Here is a 27371-nt window from a genome sequence, read left to right as displayed (position 1 = left end):
AGGGAGAACTGTGTTGAACTAATATCTGGAAACCTAAGTTTAAAAATGGAACTCTGTGAAGAAACATTGTTACTGAAATCAAAGTATTGAACCAAACACCTGTCATTAATAAGAACATAGAAACTAAGCTTAAAGGAAACTGTTTTGCCTGAAACGTAACGAGTACTCTGTTCTATCAGCAAATTTTACCTCAGCAGTTTCATTCCCTGACTGCCCTTATTCCATCCCTGCATGTACAATAAAGTTTATTTAGCCTCCATTGCCATTTTAAACATTATTCAGCCTTCACTGCCATTTTATATACAGAAGAGGCTCCTGCTTTCCCCCTATCAAGTGTCTAGGCTGGACTAAAAAGCCCAAAATATAACTGTTTTTCTGGGTGGTACACAAAAAGAACTTTAAAATCACAACTAGAGACACACTACTTGAGGTCGTTCAGCCAAAGCAGGCAAACTTAGATTTTGCCAGGAAAATCTGCCTCAGAGTGGGGAAGTGAAGGGGGGAACCATCATAGATGACATGTTTCATGCAGCAAGAGAGCATTATTTTCTCAGCACTTAATGGCCCCTCTACTTAGTAACAGAAGTGAGTCATGAAATCAGAGAGGCAATGCTTCAGAACATGTGGCAATAGCATTGAATTATGGAGTCACTCCAACTAATTCTGAATAAAAATCAAGAGACTTTATTTGAATTAAGATTAACAATAGTTGCCAACATTGAAAGAAGCTAATGGAATCTGCTTGAGGCAGGAAGAATGAAATTGGAGACCTCTGTAGGATGCAAATTAATAGACTAGATATGAAATAAAGGACTTTGAAGAGAGAGACTTTCAGCATAATCCTACGGGGAGGGAGTGCACAGGGACTACTTGTCACTGCACAACTGCCATGGCCACCCACCAGCAACTCACCAGCTTAGGCCCCTGCAAAGGAAGGGCCAGACCCAGGAGCATGGTTGGAGTTAGTCGGCTCCCTAAGCCACTCCAGCGTGGGAATGCCCCCCTACACTGGCAGAAACTTCTTCCAACAAAGGAAACTGTAGCTCATATGCGCACATGCAACAGAAAAGGCCAAGTATCCCCCTCCCCCAACACAGCCCACTCAAAAACCTTGGCAGAGTGCTGGATGCCAACTATAGCCACAAACAATAGCCTCTGTCTCCAGCAGTGGACAAACCTCCCCCCAGGGCCCAATCATTGCCCCCCCCAGCAGTACAACATGTCATCAGTAGGCACCGTGGACACATTCATAGTTTGCACTCATATCCCCAGCCTGCCTCTCAGCCTCCACAGATAGTGGGCAATCTCTAGGCAGCCTGCCTCCTCCTGCTTTTTACCATTGCTCTGCAGGCAGAGGCTTTAATTGCTGTGAGATCACCCTGCTACAGTGGGAACCTGGCAACACTTGCTCCAAAAGGCTCACCCGTGTTTAGTGTGCCGCTGCTGGTGGTGGAGTGGGGTCCATACCACATGCCAGCACCTTTAAAAGCCAGTGATGACTAGATTTTGGGGGCTGCAAGCAGGCTTCATCTCTCCCTGGCTTGGGCAATGCAGCTAAAAGTTGCCCCACTTCTGACTGCTATGCCTGTGAGCCATTCTGGACCTGCGTGCTACTGCTCCAAGTCTCCCAAGATCCACCTGGGAGGCAGCAGTTAAAGGGGGGGGGTGAAGAGGAAAGGGTGATTAGGAGGGGGAAACAAACAGGTAAGGATGTTTGGAGGGAGGGGGTAACAAATGCAGGGGGAATGGAAAGTACCTCCCTGTGAGTTCCCCCCCCCACTCCCCCTGCACCCACCATCGCTCATGGCTCCCTGGAATCCTCCCCTGGGAATATCGCAGGCCCCCACCCCTGTATTTAGTATTTTACGCCAATGGTCCTATGTAATTATAGTTTTTATATCTAAGAACATAAGAGTAGCCATGCTGGATCTGACTAGTAGTCCATCTCATCCAGCATTCTGTTTCTAACAGTGGCCAGTAAAATACCAGAGAAGTCCTCAAGTGGGGTGCACAGACAGGAACCATCACCTACTGACTACTCCACAGCACCTGACAATTACAGGCCCTGTTTGGCCCTGGTGGCTAAAAGCCAGTGATCAACCTATTCTTCATTAATCTGTCCAACCCCCTTGTAAATCCATCTAAGTCGGTGGCCATAATCTCATCTCATGTCAGAGAACACCACACGTCAACTTCGTCATGTATAGAGCTTCCTTTTGTCTGTTTTGAATCTATGATCAATCTGTTTCATTGAGTGACCCCAAATCCTAGTATTATGGGAGGAGGCAAGTTTCTTTATCCATTTTCTCATTTCACACATCAGTCGCCTTTTTTTCTAAACTAAAAAGCACCAGATGCTTTAGCCTCAACTCATAGTGCAGGTGCTCCAATTCCAAGATAATTTTTGTTTCTCCTTTCTATACTTTTCCCATTTTTATATCTTTTTGAGACACAGTGACCAGAATGGTATTATCTAAAACCACATGGTTGCTATTTTCAGGATTTGAATTGTAATTGTTCCCCTTGTACTTTTAAAAACTATCGCCACAGGTGTAGACTGATGGCAAGCAAAACTATCTGGAAAGAAAAAAAATCTGTAGATGACATCTTTCTCCTTAGACCCCGACAGCCTGTAACCCAGTAACGTATTCAGTGCAGGGCGTAACTGTCCTGGGCCAAACAAAACAAAACCAAAAAAAACAAACAAAACAGCCCACATCAGAGATTTATGGCTTCTTCTTCATTTCTCAATATAACTGAGTACAGATAAAGGAATAATAGGAGAAAGGATCTGTGACAAACTAATGTCAACATCAGATCTGAGTATGACTGACGGTTGAGCTGTTAGAAATTCTGCAGCCTGATCCTAGACGTTTACTTGAATGCAAGTCCCTGAATTGGATGGGACTTCTCCTGAGTAAAGGTGCTTAAGATTGCATCCTGACTGGCAAGATTTCATGGAAATAAAGAGTAAAGTAATAGTCATTTCTTTAGGGCTCAGTTTTAAAAAACACTTGTGTGGCTAGGCCAGGACAGGTTGGCTTTTAAACTGGCGATTATTGCCAGTTCTAGAGTGCACAGTTGCCTCTTTGTGGAAGTCCACCACCTTTTTCTTTACAATATGCATGCCCTTGGGGGGAGGGAATCACTCCATTCCTTATTTTGACTTATTTCATGTTTGTGATTCAAAAAATCCAATTGTGTGCATTACCATGATCTATGGCTATCTTAGAGCCTTCCTAAAATAAATGGTAACCATGCTTTAAAATCCTCTTCTGTTCAAAGCATTTTTGGAAAGCATAGAAAAACCTGGATTTTGCACAGGAATGAATGCAGCCATCCATAGGAACTGGGCAGGCATCAGTGAGAATGTTTTCAGTTGTGCATTTGAGTACATACAAAGATCAAATAAGTTTAGAGAGAGGTTGGAAATTCTTGAATCATGCTTCTGCGGAGGGTCCTGCTGGGCTGGAGGAGTAGAATTGGGAACTGGGTGAAAGCCCATGCTTGCAACCCAGTGCCTTCATTTGTAATGGGAAAGCACCAACAGCATGTTTTAATGATGTTTGATTGTGATCTAATGTCACGTGATGAGATATTCCTGCCATCTGCTTTCACGGAATTTTGGCAGAATTCTACATGGGAGCTTCTTCTCTGTGATACAACCCCACAAGGCTCTATATGAATGATGTAACTGCACAGTCATGTGGGATCCTGCCAAATGTAGAGGAAAGACCTATCCAATCTGCTCTGCCCACATGGCTGGGTCATTCGCATGAAGCCCCTGGTCCACTGGGATCCTGACATGGACAGGTGACTGCTCACAATTGCATATGAAAGACATCTAAACTAACAGTTATTCTGTCAGCATTGAATGCCATTTGAAGATGACAATTAACTGGGGGGGGCTGGTTTTGTAGTCATCTCCTGAGGCTTGAACAAATAGTTAGGGTGCATGGGGTGGCTCTTTTATGGTTTCATATGTTGTATGCCTGCACGCAAACGCTGATCAAAAGGTGATGCTATCTTGGCCCCGCAGAAACTGGTGTTTACAGTTCCATAATCAGTATTTTACCAACACATTTCAACTTCTCCATGAAGCCACTGGGAGGTATTATCAGGAAGTTGAGGGCTTGGTGCTGTCAATATGCAGGCAGCACTCAATCCTCTGTTTTGCTAAGGACCCATGAATGGCAGTTTTGCTTTAAACCTGTGATTGGACATTCAGTGGACAAGGGTTAATAAGGTAAATGTGATTCCAGACAGGATGGAGGCAATACTGGAAGAGAATCACTGGACTTTCCAGGGAGTTAGTTTGCCTGTGATAGTTTCCCCATCTGAATGAGTTAAGAGCTTGGGTTCAGCCCTGCTTCTGGACGAGTAGCTAGCACATAGCCTCAGAAGCCAGGAGTATGTTTTACATGTGGTATATTACATAACCTCACCACATTTACAGTATCAGCTTCTTTGCTGTTTAGGTGGAGTTGCCCTTGAAGGTAAAGCAGCAGCAGGTGCAAAATGCCTCTGCTGGCATCCTGATAAATACTGTGAAATGTCGAGGCAACTGTACTAGCTGTGTTAGGCTCCAGGCCCAGTTCAAGCTGCTTATCTTCTTTGTACCTGAGAGCCTCTGGGGCCTGCCTCTCCCTGCATCAACCTGAGTGCCTTCTTAAGAGCCAAGTCAGAACATCAGCAGCTGCCTTTACTCAAGCTGCCCAGAGGCACGGTCTTCCTGTTGCGGTCACAGAGTGGCCCTCTCTGCTTTTCACAAAGGCCCTTAAGGCTAGCATTTAGCTACTGAATGCCAATTCAATGGCAGGCTGTGTTGTTTTTGACTGGTAGTTGTTGTCTTATAGGCTAATTGTTTGGTTTATTTTAAAAATTAGCTATTTTATTTTTACTTTAGAATGATGTTCCATTGTTTGTGTGCTTTGAGCACAGGAACAGTAGCATATAAATGCTTGGAGTTAGTAGACAAGCATGCCCATTTTGTTCTGCTCCCTCAGTTTGTTGACACAACTAGAATATTTATATCCGATTCGTCCTCTAAGTGTGGGCTGAGATTGTATGACTGGTCACTCATTGCAGCAAGCAGGCATTCCAGCTCAGTTTCCTATGCAAGTCCAGCCATCAAACCACACCAAGCTAGCTCTCAAGAGGCCTGTCCCCATGCTAGCAATGTTCCCGAGTACACTCCGTTTACTTCCCCTATATGAAGGAGTAACTGCTGTTCACTCCCAAGGTTGTGACAGCTTTGCAGAACCTGTTCCTTAGCCTCTTAAGAGAGAAACAAAGACTGCACATGCAGTGTATCTGCCACTTAACCAGTATGATCCACTGGCTCTTGAGCATTTGGAAACTTTTTAGTTTTTCATGGAAGCTCCACTGTATATTCGTCATGTGACATGAACAATGTAACCAATAGGAGCTGCTGAAAAATCTCAGGGGAAATTGGGCTCAGAGGAAACCATTCTTCTGACCACTCCTCCAGCTGCTCCCACCACACTGCTCTTCGCTGCAAGCAATATTACTTGGCTGCCTGAAGGAAGTTTGCATGTACAATTGCAGTACTTTGAGCAAGTTGCACTGGTGGTTTGTTATTCCTAAGATTTCATCAGTTCTAAATATTTAAAACCACATTCTGGTGTTTCCTACTATGTTCTATTTAGTCTAACATTACGTAATTTATGGCAACATGGTGAACCCAGCACTTTCTGAGAAATCACCTATCTCCTTCACTTGCCATTCTGAAGACAAAAGATCTGCAAAGAAAGTGCCTGTAAGGTAACAAGCCATGTTGACAAGGCACTTCAGGTGGTTGGGGGGGGGGGGGGCACTGGCCTACCTTCTTTTACTTCTTTCTAAAGTAGTCCTCCATAAACCCTCCTTTTCATCCATGACTTTGATCATGGCAGAAAGTTGATCTGAGAAACTTGGGCAGTCTTTGTACTCCTGGAGCAATACAGTTTTGGTCTGACTAACCAGAGTAGTGCCTCCCTGATTGTACATTAAAATTTTACCTAATTCAGTTAAGTAATGGATAGGGTGGGAACAAAAACCACAGAATACGGACCAGTGTGAAGATTCCCCTTATTTCTGCACAATATAGGCTTGCAAACAATCTAAGGGGCTAGGCAGAATAGAATGAATTTAACTAGATCAACTCGGGTCTCACCACAACCGTGTCCATATTCTGCAGCTAACAATCTGTATATGAAGTATTAGGGGCTACACAGTTCAGGTATGTGAAGTGCCCCTCCCCAAAATTGTGAATATTGTCCATATGCAACATCAGCAAAGGACCATCAAGCCTCATACTCATGTTAGAGAGAGGCCTATTGTTGACTGGAACGCAAAATCCAAAACTCTCGAGATACACCAGGAATCCGTTTCAGGGCTATAGAATATTAAGTACCTAGGGTCATGCAGTCTCCATAGTCAAGCAGAAGTAACTTGGCACTTCTCCCTTTTCAAGTGGTCCATTTTCTCAGTCAACAGGACCCTTGCTATGGCTACTGTCTTTTTTTCCCTCCCACAAATTCTCTGCTCAAGTGCTTCTCTCACACTACTTAGCACACCCATCTTTGCCAAAGTATTGCCAGTTACATATTATGGAATTGCCTCATGAAGAAAAGCTATGCAAATGAAAAGTTTGCCTACTTTTCTTCAACATGCCTCATATATTCTGCTCACACAATTTGGCTCTTCTTTCTGCATTCTGTATGTTTAGAATTTGTGGGAGCTCTGTACAAAGCTTGTTGTGGAAAAAAGCAAGAAACGTGGTGTGGATCCAGTGAATGACACTCCGGTTCTGATGGCAAGTCCTTCAAACATCAGGCTTCATCCAAAGAAGCCAGGAAAATGGATTGATCATATGCAGGGCAGGTGAGGGACTAATTAAGAACCAGACAAATCCAGTGCCCAGAAGGGAAACTATGCCTGCTTTAGTTTCTGTGCTCCAGGATGTCAGCCCTAATCACGAGGTAGTAATAAGAATTGAATTTCCCTGAGAACACAGAATGTTTTAAGCTACAAGTTGTGAGGAAAAGCTACTTGTCACCTCAGGAGGGGGAATGAAAGTATGTGAGAGAAAATAAATTCCAGTAGATCTGCTCTAAATTTTTCTAGATAGAAAGAACTTAGAAGGGCCTATGCTCATGGTAGCACAAAAGCTGAGAAGGGCTTCTGGAATTAACATTAAAAGAAGCCTGTCTGGTTCTTCAGGTTAGATGTATGCACACTATCTCCCCCTTCAAGAACACAGGGAGCTCTTGGAGGCCTCCCAGAATTGAATACATCCACTGGAATCGGAAAGCTTCTTCTCCATGTACTGAAGTCCTGCAAAATCCGTTTGCTTCTCTGCAAGTCTTCTCCATGAGATTTTCCTTCACCCCCAATAAGCAGTTGGGTGCCAGAAGCTGAGCTGTGGAGCAAGGTGCAAATAACACCTCAGCAGTCTGGATATTTTTACACGGCATTTTATTGGGGAGGGACTATTGCCTGCCTTGTTACACAAGTGGTGGAAGGATAGGCAGGAAGGCAGGCAGGGTCACCAACCCATGTTAGGAGGGGCACATTTAACTAATGGTCCTGTTGTTAAGTCACCCACTCATGGGCACCATGATATTCCTGATTCCTGCCTCCTCTCTCCCCACATGGGATCGAGGTGTCTGTCATTTTAAGCATCACAGGCTCTGGAATGTCCTCCCAGCTCCTTCAAGTTGCCCTTCTCATAAATTTTCTTCCTTGAGCCATGGGAAACTACAGGAAGCCTGTGAGCTAGTAAAAAGACAGAGACTCCATTTTGCTATGCCGATTGGAAGTCTGCTTTGCTTCTGGCTCTTTATGCTGGTTATAGGCATTTTTAAGGATGCTGGTACTCTAGGTAATAATATGTCTGGAGATGCTAGGACTATGCACAAAGATTTGCTACTTCATCATAATTCAGCATGGTGGCAAGGTTGTGACGTGGTTATTGCAGAACAGGAATGCTAGCACTATAGTTTGTTAGTTGAGTAGGGTCTTAAAGGGGCTACATCTGAACTCATATTATTTTAAGGTAATTCAGGGGTGCTGGTGTTGCAATTTTTCACTTCAGAGGCGTACACTAATGATTACTGTGGAGTGCTTGGAAGTGCCATCACAGTGGTTTAGTACTATAGGGTCTCTTGGGGGCTTGCTGAGGGGAGGTGTTGTAGCAGATGCTTTTATGAGCACTGACCATTCACTTAGATTCTCACAGCATTGGGTATGCATGCCAGGAATTACCGGAGTCACTGCCCTGTATTATCCTATGGTCATTTACAAGCACAGACTTGTGCATGCTAATTAGCTTCTAAAAGGATGTTGTGGTGCTAGGATGTTATTGCGATCCTTGCAAGTGCTGAGCCAGCAGAACTAGCTTGTTAAATATCTTACATTCTACTGCTCTGTAGATGTCTGTTTCTGTAGGCTTGCATGTGGTCCTTCTGTTACTGTAGGTTTAGGTTTGTTCAGGAATAAAGGGCTTGTCTGTAAGTAGATCCTTACCCGGAGCATGGAGTTTGCATACAGAGGTTCGGTACAGAAAAGCTAGTGCTCAGAGTCTATTTTGTTAGTGTAGCATCACTGGTCAAGCATTGGCTGCTGGAAACTGCAAAAAACAAACAAAACTGACCTCAGCCCTCTCCTCCACTGATTCTGGAAGCATGAGGTAGGTTCTGTCCAGAAGCCGCCTGGCTCAGAAGCTAGCAGCCTTTCTCCAGTGGAAGAAAGGCAAGGTGAGGAGGCTGGAACATGCCTCTTTTCATGGTAGTGGGGAGGAACAGTATGGGAACCAAGGTGTGGGGTTACCCAGAATGGCAAGCGAAGGAAAAGGAGGGGCTCCGTAGTTAACAGGGTCCCCTAAGAAAGGAGGGAGTGAGCCCATGCAACTGTGTGGGTGATTTGGGCATGGCACTTACCAGAGATAGCACCAGATGGTGCCACACTCCTTCCTGAGGGACACAGCAACCACTTGAGAAGACTGTAGGAAATAGGGTGTCTGTGTAATGCAAACCCCAGTGATGGGTTGGGAGCAAGGGAAGGATAATTTAGGAGGGATAGGCAAGGCTCCCTCTCTGGAGCAGGCCCAAGGTTGGCTCCAGACTGAGGGGGCCGTATCTCCGAGGCTATTTGAAATGAGAGAGGAAGTGAGTGACAGGGTAGTGTGGTGAATCAATGCCGAGCACCTGGCAGATGCCTAGCAGCTTGAGGCAGGCCTCACGGCGGCTAGAGCTGGCACAAGCCACATTGCAGTAGGGCTCCTCATACTCAGTGGACACTAGCTCGTCGTCAAGCAGGTTGAGGCGGACTACACCGCGCTCATGTAGGGCCTGGAGCGTCTCCAGGCTGGCTGTGGACTTGAGGGCTTGCAGGTGTTGCGACACCAAGCACATCACTCCCACCAGGTGTGTGCGGGGATGAGATCGGGCAGGCAACAGAGGGGCCACCCCACAGGCCACCATGACCGAAGCCAGCATGATATCTGCTCCATAGATCTCCTGAATCCAGTCGCGCAGATAGAAGCCACCCATGCGGGGGTTGATCTCAATGAGCTTGGGGCCAGCTGCTGTCAACTTGAGCTCCACATTGAAGACACCATCAGTCAGGCCGCACCCTAAGCAGCACTGGTAGGCAGCACGGATGAGCTGTGCTTCACGGTCAGGGGACAGACAGGTTGGCATGCAGGCTGCCGTCTCAGTGAAGTTGGGCACCCGAGTGGGCCCGTTATCAGACACAAATGCCCCCAGCATGCGCCCTTCATATACCACCAGATCCACATCATGTTCAGTGCCAGACACATACTCCATCAATAGCATGGTGTTGCCCCAGCCCAACCCGATGCCTGGATGGTCAGAGTCATCGCGCAGGTCCCTGGAGATCTTGTCGAAGTGCAGGTGACATTGCTGTGCATCCTCCACCAGCTTTACCCCCACAGCCCCTGCCCCATACTCTAGCTTCATGACACCAGGGAAGCTGAGGTGGCTGGCAGCTCGCTCCACATCAGCATGGCTCTCCAGGTGGCAGCAAGGTACAGCATACAGCGCAGCTGAGGGCCAGCGAGCCCCCTCCTTGCGCCGCCGCAGCAGGTGCAGATGAGTGCGGCTCTTCTGCTTGGCCACCCGCATGGCAGTGGGGGAGCTGCAGCGCAGGCCCAGCCCTTCGCACACAAGTGCCGTCAGGACCATGCAGTCATCCCAGTAGGACAGGCAGCCATCCAGGTGTAGGCCCCGCTCCCGCACGAGCCCCACCAGCCGTTGGGCATGCTCCTCATCTCTCTTGTGGTCCGTGGTGTCATAGTGGATGAAGGTCTGCACCAGCTGGGAGGCAAAGTGGTTGGGGTCGGACTCCACCAGGTGGATCTGGGGATGGGAAAGAGGAGAAAGAGAGAGACAGAGAGAGGCAGGGATGGAAGTAGGGGTGGGGAAAAGGGAAGGGACGACACAGGAGGGCAAAGATGCAGAGAAGGTGGGAGAAAAATCAGAGATGCATCACTACTGGCAGTATCAGAGAAGGCCAACTCCTCTGGACCAGATATAGCAGCCTCCTGGGAAGGAGGCACCGTCCATGGGCAGCTGCTCCCCACAGTGCAGGAATCGAATGGAGCATTCCATTCATAGTCTTGGTGGGGAAGATCACCATTCCTCCGACATCCCTAAGTCTGAGGGGAGGGAGGTAGAATCTGAGCTTTCTCTGGATCCCTGTTTCTGCAGCAATCTGAGTTTAGAAATGAGGAAGTCCATTGGCCTCCAGGTTTGGGAGGTGATGAATGATTTATCAGGGCAAAATCCAGGCTGGCAGGGTGGGGAGGAAAGGGTTGGAGTCTTGAAAGACAAAGCTGTGCCAGCCGGCTGCATGGAGAATGTACAGGGAGTCACACTTCCTCTCTCCATCTGCTCTGGGCCTCCTTATCTGGACTCAGATTAGATCAGGGAGGTGTCTCCATTCAGCTCACTGGGCTATGTGAGCCTAAAGCAGGGAGCAGATGGGCAGGGTAGCATTAACTATTTCACAGCTGGCACTTTAAAACCAGGAACATCCAACAACTTCAGGGATCTGAAGACTGGCATGTAGACCTTTTGATTGTTTGTTTCCTGTAACAGCCCAGCCATTTTCCAAGAGATTGGGGGGAAACACATAAGACTGTCCCATTGTGAAGGATGCAGCAGCTGACATAAACTCTGACACATGTAGCTAACATGAGCTCTGTTCAGGGTATGTGCTGGAGTATGGAGGCAAGACTTTCCATAGACTTCCACAGGGACAAACTCAACCCTCAGTCACAGAGGAATAAACTGGCATCAAGTCACTTGTACCCTTCAAGAACAATCAAATGAATTAATTACTGGCTAAACCATCAGCTCCTTCCTCTGTCTGCTTTCACCCATGTCATTCTTGTCCTTTTCCCCAGACTACCACCACCACACACATCTTGCCTCATCTGGCCTCCCATTTACTGAGTGGGACCCAGATTCACATCCTTGGCTGGAGAGCCCAGGGGGTACGTAGGTCTTGGAAATGGCATCTCTAGGCTAGCTGACCTCAGAGACATCATTCTTGAAATGGTACTATATTTTCATCTCCTGTAAAGGAGGAAACAACTGGCACAGCAATTGCTTAGTACTGATGGGGGAATCATTTTGTCTTGGGCTTGGAGAAGCCAGAAGAAATGTAATGGTTCTTATGTGAGCCTCTGAAATGAATGAGGTCAGAGGATTTTATTGAGCAAGTTGTTTGGGTGTTTTCTTGCTGCCCTGGCAATAGGGATCTCAACCCTTTTTCTGTGCCTTCAAACAGTTGCATGACATGGTGGAGATGCAGCGATGGAAAAAGTTTCAATGTTGGCCTACCAGGCAGCTATTAAAGACACAGGAGCCTTGCCAAAATATAAAGCAATGCAGTTGGCAGCGGTTGCTGCATCCCACAATGGCTAGATCCTTAGCCAGGAATCCAGGGGATCCAGGTCTTGACACGGTTCTGCTTCTTAAAACTGCTAATGGATACATGATGTGGGCAATGGCAGCTCCAGCTAAGCCTTAACTCCCACAAGAACTGACCAAAACTCCTCTCTATCCTCAGTGACTCTTTCAACATAAACCTGCTTCTGGGCTGGGCTTTCCAATGCCCCAGTTGAAGTAATTCTGATGAGAATTCAAGCCCCAAGAATAGCTGTGACTCAAGAATGGGGAGGAGCCAATGCCAGAAATGGGGTGGCAAGTTCCACTAGAATGAGTGAAATCCTCCCTCTGGTGGTGGGGGCAGGTGGGGAAATCCATGGCTTCCTCTCCTCTCTGGGCTTAAACCGCACCCATGAAGTTTATGCCATATGGACAGGGATTGTGGGGGGTGGTGCTGCTCTAGCTAGTCGATCCTGCAGCCTGTGGGGGGCTGCATAAGTCCGGTTTCCGCATCTTACTTTTAGCCCGTAGTCCCTGGCTGCCTCCCAGACGAATTTTTTGCTGACTCCGCCGGCCCCAATCACCAACACGTGCTTGCCCTCCATCAGATGGCACTGCGCACGACGCAGCATCGTCTCCACTAGGGGCCGTGCCGCCTCACCCGCTGGCGCTCCCACCACCCGGCCCATGGACTCAAAGACTGAGCAGGTTTCCAGGCATAGTTGTGAGTTCATCTCCAGGGCCACCAGCTGTAGAACCTGCTCTTCAGAGCTCAGTAGGAAATCTACTCCTGCGGAGAACAGAAACCAAGATATAGTCAGTCATCAAGGGCATACCAGCTAGGCATCACTAATAATCAAAGATTGCACTTCTTCATCATAGACCCAAGGTAGGGAAGCTAGTGTGATATAGTGATTATCATACCGGACTAGGATCTGGGACTAGGATCTGGAGACTTGGCATGCCCCGGGCCTGTCACCTTCTTTCAGCTCTATGTACCTCATAGGGTTGTTGTGAGGATAAAAGAAGGAGAACCATGAGTGTCACTCTCAGCACTTTAATGGATGGGTGGGATTAAAGTGTACTAGGTAGGTGGAGAAGACCCCCTTGGAATCCCAAGTAAATAAATAACTTTCTTAAAGCTGAGCTGTTCACTGGAACGAGAAGACCTCAAGAACAGATGAAGCTGCTGTGCTTCCCATCCTGATGCCCCTAAGACAGAAATATATTCATTAATAAAATTGCTTGCCATCTTCACTTGCCTGTTGTGAGGTCAAATTTGCCACAGCTAGTTGGAGAAAGGGTGTGTAGAAGAAATAGGACAGGAAGACCAACAGATACATCCTTTCTGGAGGCTCCATTGTTTTTTAAAAGAAACATCTACCTGCTGGTTGGTTCAAGTGAAAGATGCAACTTTTTCTTATCAGATCAGTGGGCTAGGGCTGGACTTTGAGGCAACTATGCTTTATGTAATAGGTTGCCCAAAGGGTGGAGGAAAGGTCAAAGAAGGATGCCTGAACCAGGCCTTTTGATAGCTAATAGGTCACTACTCCTGAGGAGGATTTGGGTAAACAGAATTTCTACCCTTTCCTTTGAGCTAAAGGCTGATGACAAAGAAAGCAGCATCAGGACTAGCTCTTGAAAATGGCATCTTAAGAACTTGCTTGGTGCAACCCAAGCAGAAGAAACAACTTCTACTCCTGGTCACTGTGGAGTTGGGTGGGAAGCAGGTTTTGTGCCTCCACAGACCACTGCCACAAGGCTGTGAGTGAAGATGGAACTGGTACACCACAGTATGAGTAGAAAATAAATCTAAATAACAAATGGGTGAAGGAAAGGAGACTGGGTGTTTCTGATAAAGCGGGACATTCAGTGAGATAAAAATGTAATGGATGGGTGGCAACTAGGTTTGTTTTGTGAGATGTTTGTTTAAGAAAAATTATTGCCATGGGAATCTATTACTCAGACATACTGCTAGGTCAGAGTTCAGTAAGACATTTATAGCAGGTTTCCAAATCAGTCTGTCAGCATCTACCAGCAATGGGCTGCAGATGCTCACCATGCCACAAGCACATTTTCTAGGCAGAAGAGGTTAAGAAAATTTTATTTCCCCATGAGAACTAAAATGCAGGCTCTGAAAAGAGCACAGCTCTACAAAGAAGCAGGGTTGTAACTTGCGCTGACTCGAAGAAGGCAGCATGCCTGTGCTCGTGGAAGCCCAGTGGAGGGAGACGAGGAAGTGGCATTCAACCCTGGGTCAATGTGTAACAAGATACTGTTTGAGCCTTTTCTTAGCATACAGAGCTTGAAGAGGGCTTTTCCAAAGCAGCTTATTGTGGGGCTTTGCTCCTTACATTTCAACAAGCTTTTTCAGATTGTTGCTGTTTTGGGTAACAAAACTGCAGTACTCTGTTATCCCAAAAAGAGGCTCCATCATCACAGACAGGGAATCTCACCAATAATGTCAGTTTGTGCTCGGCGACCACCTCTTTGCTCAGCTGATAGACCAGCCTCCATATCCATGAAGGCCTTCATGGCTGCCTCAGCCTTCTGTTTTATCTGGGCATGGATAGCTGCAATCTGGGCTTCATCCTTCAGTCCCCACTGCTGTAAGCTGCTCTCCAGCGTCTGTGGCACTGTGGCCTGGTGCTTCAGTGGTTTATCTGCCCGGCCCACACCACACACTACCTGGAAAAGAACAAAAAAGTGTGAGAACTTCTTAGGCCACTAGCATCCAGCTGCCCCGTCTTCCATTCAGCTACCCCATTCTAAGTCTCAAGGAGCCAGTCCACTTTACTTTGAAAGCAGTCTATGCTGTGCATGCACAGCATTTGTACAAGAAAAAAGATACAGTTCTATCCTGATATAGGAATGCCTGGCATATTCCCTATTCAGGGGGAGGTGACAGATGGTACGTCAATCCAGTCTTATTCCGAACAAAAAATGGAGTCAGAAGATCACTCCAAGTTCCAAGCACCTTCTGTTTATTTGTGCCTATTCCCCACAAAACAGTTCAAAATGGAAGGAGAAAACTGCTATGTCTATACTCTGCCAGCCAGCCAGTTCCCTCCCCAATGGGAGCTGAAAGAAAAGACCCCTGTCTCTCTGTTGTCCTATTTAGAAACACTACAGCTTTTCTGTCAGTGATGACTACATGGGCCTTTGGTTCCCAGCCTCCATCTAAAAGGCTGCTGTAAGTGGCTCACAATCTCAAGGCTCCTGTTACCTTGCTCAGTAGAGGCTGATCTTTCCGGGATCTGCAGACTACAGCACAGATTCGAACTGCCAGATTGGATCGTGGAGATGTGTTGCCTAGGAATCAGAGGTGTAGGGCAGGAAGAAAAATAGGGAAAGGCAATAGAATATATCAGAGAAGCAAACTGATAGGGAGTGGAACATGTGGCGGAGAGTAAAAAGAAGAGGACCAGAGAGCAAAAGCAGATGAATATGTTGGTCTGGAATCAAATAAGCAGTGCACTGCAGAATCACCTGAGGGATTGAAGATACCAACATGGTAGCCTCCCACCCTGCCAGTGCCATTAATTGTCCAGCTTTTCTCATTTAGCAGACTGCATACCATCTCTTTCAAAGTAAGATTTAACAAGATGAAGCAGGGAAAGTGTCAAGGATGGTGTCTTTCTCAAGAGTAGGATCCAGATGTCATTGAATACTTTGCTATTATAATAATTTGCCTTGCTCTTCCTGTTCCAAAAGGAAAATTACCATAGCACAGTATCCGATATCATGTGGATCCAGCTTAGGAGTAAACCAATCCTAATTGTGGGAGCTGAGCATGAGGACAGTTCATTGCATGAACTGACCTTAGTGTGAGATGAATAAAAGATTTCCCTTACATGGAGAGGTGTTCATGTCAGAAGGACCGGGCTGGACCACGTGAGCAGTAGGAATGAAGGCCTCTAGCAAGATGCTCTCCTCCTCCTCTAAGGTCTCCAAAAATGCAAGAACAGCTTGCAAGACACATCCCTGTTCCCGCTTATCATGGAACGACACTGCTTGAGCTCCACTCCAGCGCCAGCCTGATGGCTTCACCACCACCTGCAGGAAAAGCAAGAGACAGGCCTTAGGCATGAAAAACAATCCTGCATCAAATTCCCTCCCCAAAAAACACTACTTCTAAATTGCCTGAATGAACAGTTTTCCTGTTCTGTCAATATCCAAGCTGGATACAAGAAGAGCACTATTCTAAGTCCATAGTACATCCTCCTCAATCCTACAGAGCTTCTCACCTGGCTGTAGGGCTCCATGGCACCCCCTTGCAAGAAGGCTGTGATTTCCTCCTGTAGCAGATTGTCCTGTCCCTCACGGCCGCTGAGCTCAACCATGCGGACACGCTGCTCCTCTGTCACACTCCGCAGGGGTAGTGGACGCTTGAAAGTGAAAGCCAGGGTGGGGGGCACTGCTACCCGTGCCTGCTGGTCCATGAGTTGACGGGTCAGCAGTTTATCCTCCAGCAGGCGAGCCAGCTCTCCTGAGCCTCCTGTGGGACAGTCAAGGTCCCGGGCCAGTTCTGCAGCTGACTGGCCCTGTACCTTGCATGGCCCAAAGCAGCCAGTGAAGTAAGTGACACGACGTGGGGGGGCAAATTCTTCCAGTGTTGTGCGGCCACCAAGATCAAATGTCACGGCCTTGAAGATCAGCAGAGAAGATTCTCCTGGATGAGACTCTGAGGGTGCCTTGGAGAGCCAGGCGGGCGATAAGCATAGCAGCATATTACCTGGGGAGAAGGGAAACAACAAATCCAGTTCCTGAGCGTGTATAAGAGGTAGACCCAAACTCCAGAGAAGCTTGCCTTTACTTTCTATGATGGCAAAAAATGTATTGTGTTAAAGGTTTTGCCAACCTTAGGCCGGCTGTACACAATGCATACAACAGAGTAATAAGTAGCAGCTGGGTGAACTGGCACCTTACAAGCTCTCAGTGCCGTTAACACCTTGATTATCTGCTCTGACAACTGCCATGGAGTCATCAGGGCAGGACTGTATCCTATTCTTGTTCTCAGGAAAGTGTTAGTCTATCATGCTTTTCCATCAGATGTGACTTCAGTCAGAAAGGGAGACTGCAGGGAAAGGGAAAGGGAATAGCTGTTATGACATCAATAGCACCTATTCAACATGTTTTGCATTAGCCAGTAGTCCTGATGCTCTGTTTATAATCTCACAAGCTGGACTGACTCAGGGCTGGTGATAGGCTGGACAGGAAACTCTTGGAGTTTATCCAGATGAACAGCCAAAGTGCATTTTAACCTTTGAGAGACTGGCCTGCAAGTCCTGGATCTGTCAGTAATGTCTGTGTATCAATATACTCTCTCACTCTGACTACCCTCCCCTTCTTGGTGGGGTGGAAGTCTTGTTACAAAAGAAGCATGGGTTCCATAAGTGAGAGGGGGGAAAGGAAATGAAGCAGAAATGTTCACAAAATGGTGGGCATTGATGTCCTTTTAGACTGGCTGGTAAGGCTACCAGTATTGACAGAGGTGCATTTTTCCACTCAAGAGCCATGCTCAGGGCCAGAGGAAACTTTGATCTGCCACTGTTTTCTAAGCACCACTCTCTCATATTGGTCTGGGGAAAACGTTTTAGACTTTGGGATGCTGGTCCACAGCCACTGAGGGGAGAGGAAGGAGAAAACACTTCTGGTTCTCTAATCATTTAGGTCTCTTTGCTTCCTTCAGAATTACAGTTGTAGTTATGTTGCCCTGCTTGTACGCCTCCTGGGAGGGCCAGGGTCATCTAGGAGGTCACTGTGGGAAACAGGATGCTGATTTTGATGGATCATTGGTCTGATCCAGCAGGGTTGCTCTTATGTTCTTATTAATCAGTTCCTTGGCTTTTAAGCGACACCATCTTGGCTGGTACCATAGAAAATACCTTGTTAGAAGACAGCTGCCCTGTTCCTCAGTAATGTGTCACCTTGGGCAGCAGTGACTCCAGGCATATCCATCTACTGTCCCTCACACCTGACCTTATTTAAAGGGACACAGGACTCATACTTCTCTGCTCTTTTCCAAAAGCTCTGTCCCCACTCTTCTTCCCCAGCAGTATTGTAAGAGGGAAGCAGCTCACAATTTCTCCAACGAGGGAAGGCCTCTACCCCAAACTTTGGCACTGACGCTATAGGTTCTGCTGGTAGGGACACACGGCAACGCCCTGCAACACCTCCAGTGGAAGCAACAACCATTTAAAAAAGAAACAAACTTGCCCCCCAGTCAAGCCAGTTTCTCATTCCCACTTTTGTTTGAATCTTGCCAGCCAACTAGGAATTGCTACAGTACAATTTGTATTAAAAAAATCAGTGCTACTTTGAATTATCATATACAATGAATGAGAATGTACAAGGTCTTGTATTTGCACAGAGCACTCTAGATTCTCGTACCTGTAACAACTCCATGTCTGAAAAAACACTAACTGGAGGCTTTTGACATGATGGAGTTCTCACTGCACTATGACAGGGGAAAGTGGCAGACACTGAGAAAAAGCCACTCCAAGGGCAGACGCTTTTTGGTTGCAGTCCTTGCTGCTATTCCTTTATTTCCTAGCCTTGATGCTTTTGTACCTGTTTTTGCAGGTCATTAAGTGATTGAGGAACTCATTCAAGAGACTACAAGTTTGGACCCATTTCCTTCTGAAAACACTAATGGGCTGGGCAACATATTATATTCAAGAAGTTACAGTGCTTTGCGGTTTCTATTCTTTCTTTAAAGAGTTGTTTGGATAAGGACCTGCACGAAAACCACACCTTTACTTTTATTGTCCCTATGGCTGGATGTTCTCATTACCCCCGACTCACTTTGTAATACAGAGTTTTGTTTTTCAAACCAAGGATACAAAAAAAAAATCTAGTTTAAATGGCAGCAAATATGTATGATGCCCTGACCTGGGTAGCCCAGGCAAGCCTGAGCTCATCAGACCTCAGAAGCTAAGCAAGGTTCTACCTTGGTTTGTAATTGGATGGAAGACCTCCAATGAAGACCAAGGTTGCAGAGATAGACAATAGCAAACCAGCTCTGTTAGTCTCTTGCCTTGAAAATCCCACTAGGGATTGCCATAAGTTAGCTATGACTTGACAGCACTCTCCATCACCATATGCATGTGTGATGGAATGCCTTTAAAGAAGGTTTCCTAAGTGCAGCAATCAGAGATATGGAAGGGAAAGAGTAAACAATTGACTAGAATGAGAGCTTGATTGACAGGCTGCTCCCATGGCCTGTGAGAACCAACCTTCAGGCTGACAGTTGCTTGCTGGCAGGATTTTGTTTTCATTGGAAGAGTGTGTGAGAGAGTCTGACAGGGAAGATCAGACAGTTTTCCCTCTGGAGTGAGAATAGAAGTATCATTTGCCTCAACTGTAACATCATTGTCCTAAGAATTCCAAGTATAAGAGTCAGCACAAGCTGAAGCCAGTTTATACAGCCACAAGAGAACTGGGAGTGTGTGCTGGCAAGAGTGATAGGATAGTGGGTTGAGATTCCCTGTCAAGCCAAAAGCAGAAGGGTTATATCTTCTTAGGAGAAGAAGATTAATTCCTGCCCAGTTTCTAAAAAGGGTTTGGTTCTGAGAAGGACCCCAGGTCTGTTGTGAAGGGATAGTTTTAAACTAACTCCAGGAAACCTGAGTTGTCAAAGGGAACTCTGTGAAGAAACTTTGTTGCTGTAAGTAAAGAATTAAGTAAAACACTTCTCACTGTTAAGAACCAGGAATATAACAAACTAGCTTCAAGGAAAACATTTTGCCTATTACTCATAGCATAATCTATACTACAAACAAATTTTTACCTAAGCATTTTCATTCCCTGACTGCACTTAAACCATCCCTGCCTGTTCAATAAAGTTGTTGTTTCTTTTTGAACGTTATACAGTCTCCAATGCCATTTCCAACACAAAGGAAGAGGGCTCCTGCTTTTCCCCTATCAAGTTTCTGGGCTAGGCTGAAAAGGCAAAAATTATAACTGCTGATCAGGGTAGGACAAACAGATTTCAAACCACAAGTAGAGACTCGGTACTTGGGGCTGCTCAGCCAAGACAGGCAAACTTGAATTTCGGCAGAAAATCTGCCTCGTAGTGGGGGAGTGAACGGGGGGGGGGTCCATCATAGCATGATGCTGTTAGTTGCAATGCAGCATGTGCATTTTAGTAATTAGGTTTCCTTGCAATAAATTGGGCCTTATCCCTTCTGGCAATAGCTGCTTCTGTGATTATTACAAAGAAACTTGGTCACTACCATTGAAACTGCTGCACTGTTAGTCTCTAAATTCTACAATATAGTGTGAATTGGTTTTCAGAATCCTAAAACAGAGGTACAGGCAGAAGAGATATTATTTGTGAATAAACAATTTTGAGCCCTATGGGAAGTGGATAAGTGGAGGATTGTGCTTTAGTGCAGGATGAGGAAGGGGGGAGAGATGACCTTCTTGTTCATTCCAGCCCTGCTTTTATATGCACTGTAGCCAGAGAGAAATCTGAGTAGCTCAGCTGCCAGAAGAGCTCTAGTTACCACCAGCCCTGTCTTAGCCTCTGAGAAGACATGGGAGGAATGCCAGGAATATGGAACAACAGCTGTCCAAAAAGGTCTGGGGAAGCATGCATGATTGGATATCTTGGTCCAGACAGGATTGCAGCAAGGGAGAATTTACTGACAAATTTCAAGCACCAAGAAGAGAGTGGTTTATTACAATGTACTTTTAAATACAGAAAAAAAAACCAAAGTATTATCTTGTTAAGTGTATAGATGATGGAACCAATCCAGTTACTCTTAGTCATGACAAAAGTCCCATTTAGCTGATCAGAGGCCAAACAGCTTACGTTTACTATGTCATGTCAATAAGGATGACAGGGCAATAGCTTTTGGGGATCCACCAATCACCTGATTTTGTATAGGAATTACGATGCTGAATTTCCATCCTTTGGTGAAACGGCTTGAAAGGCTTATGCATGTGGGGAAAAATTGCAAGACTAAGGGCCCACCACATATTATAAATGATATGAATAACTGTTTGTATAGCCTTGTTTTTTTTCTTGTCCAACTGAGTGTAAACATATTTGACAACTAGTAAATAATTCCAGATGTATAAATGTACATGCACATGATGTCAGGGTTTCAGCGGCCCCTGCAACTTGTCTGGGTGCTACACCATTGGCACTGGATCCTACAGCTGTTTCCGCAGCAAAAGACATGGTAGGTTCTGCATGGAAGAGGCTTTATTTCTTTCATATTTCTTTTGATCTACTGTTACCCCTGATGAAATAGATTTTGTAGATTTCTGAAATAACAGACACATCTGTAAAACATTCACTGCTGGCAAATAGGGATGAGCATACACGCCATCCTTGGAAATCCAAGAATCCTTGGAAATGTTTCTGAAGGAAAATAAAAAATTAACATGCATTGCCTGAGATACAACTCCTCAACTAATTTGGAATAAAGTGGCTTCGACACCAGCCATTGTGCCATTATTTACTATGGAGAATTCAGAATATGCCTTGCTGCCCAACCTTTGCTGTCCAGTATTTTCTCCTCCTGTATTTTTGCAGAGGTGGTCTGTGACAATATTTTTGCTCTGGAGAGAATCACAGGCTGCTTCCACACACGTTGGATAATCCACTTTCAATACGCTTTAGTGAACATTTGGAACTGCTTTTCCATGTGTGGAACAAAAAATCCACTTCCAAAGGATTGCTAAAGTGCATTGAAAGTGCATTATCCAACGTGTGTGGAAATGGCCACAGTGCTAGGTTATCAAATGTAGACTATCGATGAACATGGCAGCAACAGTAGTCAGGCTTCTGGATGCATTGCCCTTTGAAAATGGCATAGTTACTTCCATCATTTTTTAAAGATCGTGGGATTGGAAAGAGGAAGTCAGATCAGGAAATTCTTCCTTAAATGGTCAATGACATTAAGGGTACGCTTGGGGGGAGGGGATTCCTTGCAAGTGTGGGTCACCAGCAGTATAGTCAGTAGCTCTAGTCCCAATGGCCTTTACTCTTGAGTAAACATTCCTAGAAGCTCACTGTTTGGGCCACTGTGGTAGTTTAACTGGGATATTATGCTATATTCAGGTTGCTTTCCCACAGTACCAAGTCCCTGTTTTGTTCACACTGCTGTTGCAAATTCCTTTTCATTTGCAATAGCAACAAAACCTCCTCATGGAGATTTTCTCAGTGCTTTCCCCTCCAGCCCGTCATCTGCTACCCTAGCTAGCCACCAGTGGGCTCTTTCCTTTCAGTTGTAGGAATATCACTGCAATATTTAACAGGAATTTAGCATTTTAACACTATAGCAAGATATAATTTTAAAAAATAGCAAAAAGCTCACAGAAGATGATGGGAATGGTGTGTAGGAGGGGATGGATGTGATGCCAGATGCAGGAGGGGACTGAAGAACTCAGCACCTTCCTGTCCACACTTACCCCAAACCTGCTTTGAGTACTATCCTTCAAGAAAGTTCATCGCAAAGCAGGTTTGGGAAAACCCACGTAAGAGCCAGGGAAAACTCAAAAGGTTGTTGAAAGCCAATTCAAAACCACAGGCAAGGGGAGGTTGTGGAAAAAGAGCACCGTGTGGAAGCAACCTAAGTGCAGTACAGAACCACACCTATGGTTTTGCTTTTGCTAACCGTGGAACAGCAATCATTCACCCGTGTAAAATGATGTTCATATTAAAACAGACCAATATATGTTCAGACCAATGTATGTTCCAGTAATAAAGCAGTCAGTATCAGCAGCAGACTGAAACTTTAAAAGGACTCAAAAGGATTCAAGCAGAATTTTCTGATAATCCAGAAATTCAGCTTTTGCCTCTTGGAGTTTTCCTAAACAGATCACTTATCTACTCTTGCTTGTACAAGAACAAATCGCTCAATCCCCTTCTCTTGAGTAAAATATATACAAGTGAGATGCCATTCACAATAGCACACATGCACCACAAAAATGTAATTTGGAGTGTAATTTCTGGATGTCTATCAAAGTGGACAAGCACTTTAGATTTGGCTCTAGTTACTTGTCACACCTCTGGGACTTTTATAAACTCATCTGGGGAGAACATTCTCCACTCATTTCTAAGAGGAAACAGCAAGCTGACCCCTTCTTCCCCTGCCCTCCTGGGGTAGGAAGCAATTTTAGTAGCCTGTTACTGGCAAGACACTTTGGAGATTCCTTAGCTCTGGGTCACTGTTGAGAATGGGCTCACCACCCAAGTAGGCAAAAGCAAAAGGACTTGATCTAAACCCCGACTTCAGGATGGAACTCACCAGGACATTGGTTGCCACCTTCCAAAAGCACAGACAGGTATGAAGTGGGGGAGCCCAAGACACAGATGGTGATGTCTGATGGTCCAAATCCTTTAAAAAAAGAAAGAATAGAATCAGTAGCATGTTCTTTATACTGAAGCTTGAGATATTAATACCCCTGTTCTGCAATTCACATTCTGGGATTCGAAAATACTACAACTGATTCTGCTTTCTTAGCCACTTCTCATATCCTGGAATAATACTATTGGATTCAGATGAACAGGTGAGCTAAAGTGGTAAAAGAGCAATTTCTCTGGCATGGATGCTCTGATGAATCACATACTCATGGTGAAATTCCCCATCTCCCAGGTTTCCTTGGAAAGGTGAGAGTAAGCCAAGAGAGACTACTGTATCAGAAAATTCATGTTAAATCACTGATTCCCTGAATCCATCCTACTCATTATATTGCTAAGTATTCTTGTTTAAGCCCTAACTCAAATTTCGTACTAAAATCCACATCTTCAGTTTTTAATGCTTTGTTCTGAAAATGACAACAAAGAAGGCCAGCTATGTTCCCCATTTCCCTCCAAATTGAATACTGTGATCGTATTTGGCTGAATAGTCCCATTCTCCCTCTTCAAATCTACAGGGTCCTTTGCAAACAAGTATCCAAAGATTGGTTAAGAAGGGTTGCAGTCTCTCTGATAGGTTGACCGTTGATATATCATTTGAGGATTTGAGCATCAAAACCAGACACAAAGAAGAATGTGACAGGTAACCAGAAGCATTTCATTTCAAAGCTACAGTAACAAAAATTCCAGTTCAGTTTGGGCTATATCTTTCCCTCTTAAGGAAATACCTTGAAAAAATTAAGTTATGTACAACTAATCATTTAAGATGTAAGTTAATAACCATCCTGTAAAATAAAATCACAACACTAACTATAATTACTCCAGCCAGATGTAGGGGAGGAACTGTCTGTGAGCCACCAGGATCCTCCCGCTCACCTGTTCGGGGCTCCTTGGTGAGGTCAACGGTCTCCGGTAGCCCCTCCTGCTGCAAGGTGCACTGCAACAGGTCATAGTAGTAGGCAGTCCAGGCCCGTGCCTGCGCATCTTCGGGGCAGATCTTGCAATCCAGGGGCACATCTCGGCGCCAGGCACAGCGCAGAGGGCTCAGGGGAGGTAGAAACCCCTGTTCTGCCCAGTCCAGTTCCTTGGGAGTTGGAGAAGGCTCTGTGTGGATCTGGTCCAGAGACAGCTAAAGGTAGAGAAAGGCAGGGGATTGGGAAGTGTGTCCAAGAAAGGAGAAGAAACTTAGCAGCAGTGGAGATCTCACTGGAGCAGTGGGGAAAAGGTAATTCTGAGTAACTGGCAATGGAAGTTCCATAGGAAAAGAACCCCATTGCCTGTCTGTGTTGTGGGGGAGGGGGTTGGCCTGTAACACCATTAAGGGTTAAAGAGGCAAGCAACCCAATGGAACTTTCTCAGGTAGAGAGGAAGCAGATGAGACTATCTGAATTCTGTTGTAGCCTGCTCTCCTAATAAGAGTCAGACCAAAGTATCCCTCTATTCTCTAATGGGATGGACCAGATTGTTATGAGTATATAAGGATGATCAACCAATGAAGTATCAAGGAACAGATACAGAGGATATTAAAGGACCATTGTGCAGGAGAGGAGGCAAGAGTGTGCGTGTCCTTTTGAAACTTCCAAGGATGCTGTCACTGAACAGCAAAAGAAAGAAGCAGTGGCAGAATATACGGGGCCCAGGATAGGGTAGAGGAAAACACAGCAGATTAATACAATGGCAAATGCCTGTGTGTCATGGGAGACTGGGAGGCAAAGGAAGGAGCAGCAGGTGAGAATGCAATTAATCAACTGATATTTGAGCCTATTGCTGTGCAGGCCCGGTGCAACTTCTTGAGACAGTGTAGCACGTGTGTGGCTATTTGGTAAACACAAGAACTTGGTGGTTGCCCAGTCGACAGAAGTCAGCAGAGAAGTGGTATCTGGAGATCTGCTTCAGTCCATCTACAGCACTGCTGAACCACTACTGCCTTAAGAGTTTTCTAAGGTACTTTATTTAATGCTAAGCCCTCTAGGAATCTCAGAGGGAATTTATAAAGACAGAAAATTGATATATGTTGGTGTGAGCAAGAGACAGAAGTGGGAGATTAGTTGGCTAGAAGAAGGGAGACATACAAGGCAGGAGGAGAGGAGAGCCAAAGAAGGGCTGGACTCACCATCATTCAGGATGAAGATGCTGCAAGAGAAGAAGAAAAAAAGATACGTGTCTTTTTTTGTTCAAGCTGTAACCTGTCATTTCATGTCCAACTCTGGAGACTCCTAAATGAAAACACCACTTAACTATACAGATAATATACGTTATTGTGTTAGGCTGGAGACACAGGGCCAATGAAAAATTACAGTGCATCCACATGGTCTGGCTTATTGCCCTCTGGAAAAGAACCTGTCAATCCAGATAGCTATCTCAAAATCATGCTTAATTATTCCATATAGAAATAATGTATAAAGAAACGTTATTCTAACAGAAGTCAATGTATCACCTGTTCTTTGTTGCCTGTTTTGCATCTCTTTCCAGGCTGCACCCATGGCAACTTCACCCAAGTTATGCTACTGGGAGTGACACTGCAAAACAGGATTTGTAACTGTGTGTTGAATGACAGGGGTTGTTGATAATTTTTTAAGAGCAATAATAGCAAGCCATAGCAGGGCTTTACAATTAATCCCCATTCCAGTCAAGGATGGAACAGCAATGGGAGTAAGAAAATAGTTGTGGCTGGTATGTGCCTAGGGCCCTGTGCTGGCCTTTGGATGCATTTTGGTGCCAGGCAAGTGCCCTGTTTTGTGTATTCAGGCTGCACTGTTTGCTGAGAAGTTCCCTGGGAATCAATGAACTGTGAAATGTCTGTTATTCAAGATTTAGGTTTAAAAAAAAAACGAGGTTAGGAATTAAACTCACATGCTTACACACTTATCCCCATTCTCAGTCTATTACAGCTGGCTCAGATGGTTCATAAAAGCTCCCCCATTTCTCTTATCTGTCAATTGGTTTTCCTGTCCCATTAGATCACAATTACCCTTTGGCCTAAGGAATCTCTAGAGAAATTCCATTGCAATCCCTTTACACATGACCACCATCTTAAACCCCCCATCATTGGTTTGGGACTTCAAAGGCATTTAAGGGCAATCACAACACTCAACGAATCTAGTCTAGTTATGCAGAGAGTCCTGACCCAAATCCACACAGGATCCTCTTTCTCTTCTTCCCAGGGACTTTACCAGACAGGCAGACATATTTACTTCCTCTCACCCATCTACTGCCCAGGGCTATCGGAGTCAAGGAACTCAGTGTTTACTTCCATTATATGCTGCCGCCATTTAACTCATCAGGCCCATTGATCATGACCAGAATGCTTGATGTTCATGTGTGTGCTATTACCCTTCAGCCAACAACATCGAGCCAGCCAGGGTTAAAACAGAAACAATAACAACTTCTATTTACAATATATATATAAAACACTGGAGTGAATTATTCAAATACATAGATATTCTGTTGTTAAGACTGAACTTAAAATCTCACACTTTTATAACTATGGATGGTTACAAATGTATGAGAACAGATGTCCACACAGTCAGCTCTATTGGCTGCTACTCCTCAGCAACTTCAAATCCTTCTCTCTCTCTCTCATTTACTGTCTTAATGGATTCCAACCGACACCAGAAGCCCCAGCATTCTGCCATTGGATGTTCCCTGGGATAGGTGGAGCTGAAACTAGTTCTGTCTGTCACAGTCACTGATAAAAGGCTGATGTGATACACCCATCATTGCCAACAATAGGCACATTCATCCCATCACCATCTCTGCCCATGGATTTTGCAGGCTTGTGTCATCTTTGACCAGAGATGACATCAGAACAATATAAATAAGCATGCACACCATATGCAATCATGGCTCCATCACACAAATGTCAATCCTTAAAAAAGGTCATCTCCAACCTAAGAGGTTACAGATTCACTTCTAGCTTCTTCTCTTAGCAATCAAACAATGAAGCAAAGATGTTTGGAGGTGCTCAGCTGTGATCATCCCACATAGAATATAGCTGAAAATGCAAAATTTGGAAGCTTTTGCAAATCCTGAGAATGTATTTTCACTTCTAGATTGGACTACTGTAACACACTCTATGC

At 45.3% G+C, this 27371-nt stretch overlaps 1 protein-coding gene across 2 annotated transcripts in view; it reads right to left on the bottom strand.

Annotated features, from left to right (window-relative positions):
- Window positions 1-668: 668 nt before the first annotated feature.
- The window catches only part of CARNS1 (carnosine synthase 1), a 36006-nt gene continuing 9303 nt past the window's right edge, over window positions 669-27371 (bottom strand). Inside the window, exons 2-11 of one of the 2 annotated variants that reach the window (XR_008596495.1) lie at window positions 25406-25425; window positions 24169-24421; window positions 23183-23272; window positions 16166-16653; window positions 15773-15974; window positions 15145-15230; window positions 14375-14606; window positions 12437-12708; window positions 8530-10382; window positions 669-7423 (exon numbers count right to left, since the gene is read on the bottom strand). Coding sequence is in view for 1 of the 2 variants with exons in the window: in XM_054970653.1 (XP_054826628.1) it covers window positions 9150-10382; window positions 12437-12708; window positions 14375-14606; window positions 15145-15230; window positions 15773-15974; window positions 16166-16653; window positions 23183-23272; window positions 24169-24421; window positions 25406-25411 (2862 nt within the window). In the remaining variant the exon portion in view is untranslated. Of the gene's footprint in view, window positions 7424-7462; window positions 10383-12436; window positions 12709-14374; window positions 14607-15144; window positions 15231-15772; window positions 15975-16165; window positions 16654-23182; window positions 23273-24168; window positions 24422-25405; window positions 25426-27371 lie in introns of those variants that run through there. The other variant, XM_054970653.1, reaches the window with a different exon arrangement.

This window comes from Eublepharis macularius, chromosome 2, assembly GCF_028583425.1.
Source record: "Eublepharis macularius isolate TG4126 chromosome 2, MPM_Emac_v1.0, whole genome shotgun sequence".
NCBI lineage: Eukaryota > Metazoa > Chordata > Lepidosauria > Squamata > Eublepharidae > Eublepharis > Eublepharis macularius.
The sequence above is the reverse complement of the archived record's forward strand: the minus strand, read 5'-3'. Positions and strand labels throughout refer to the sequence as shown.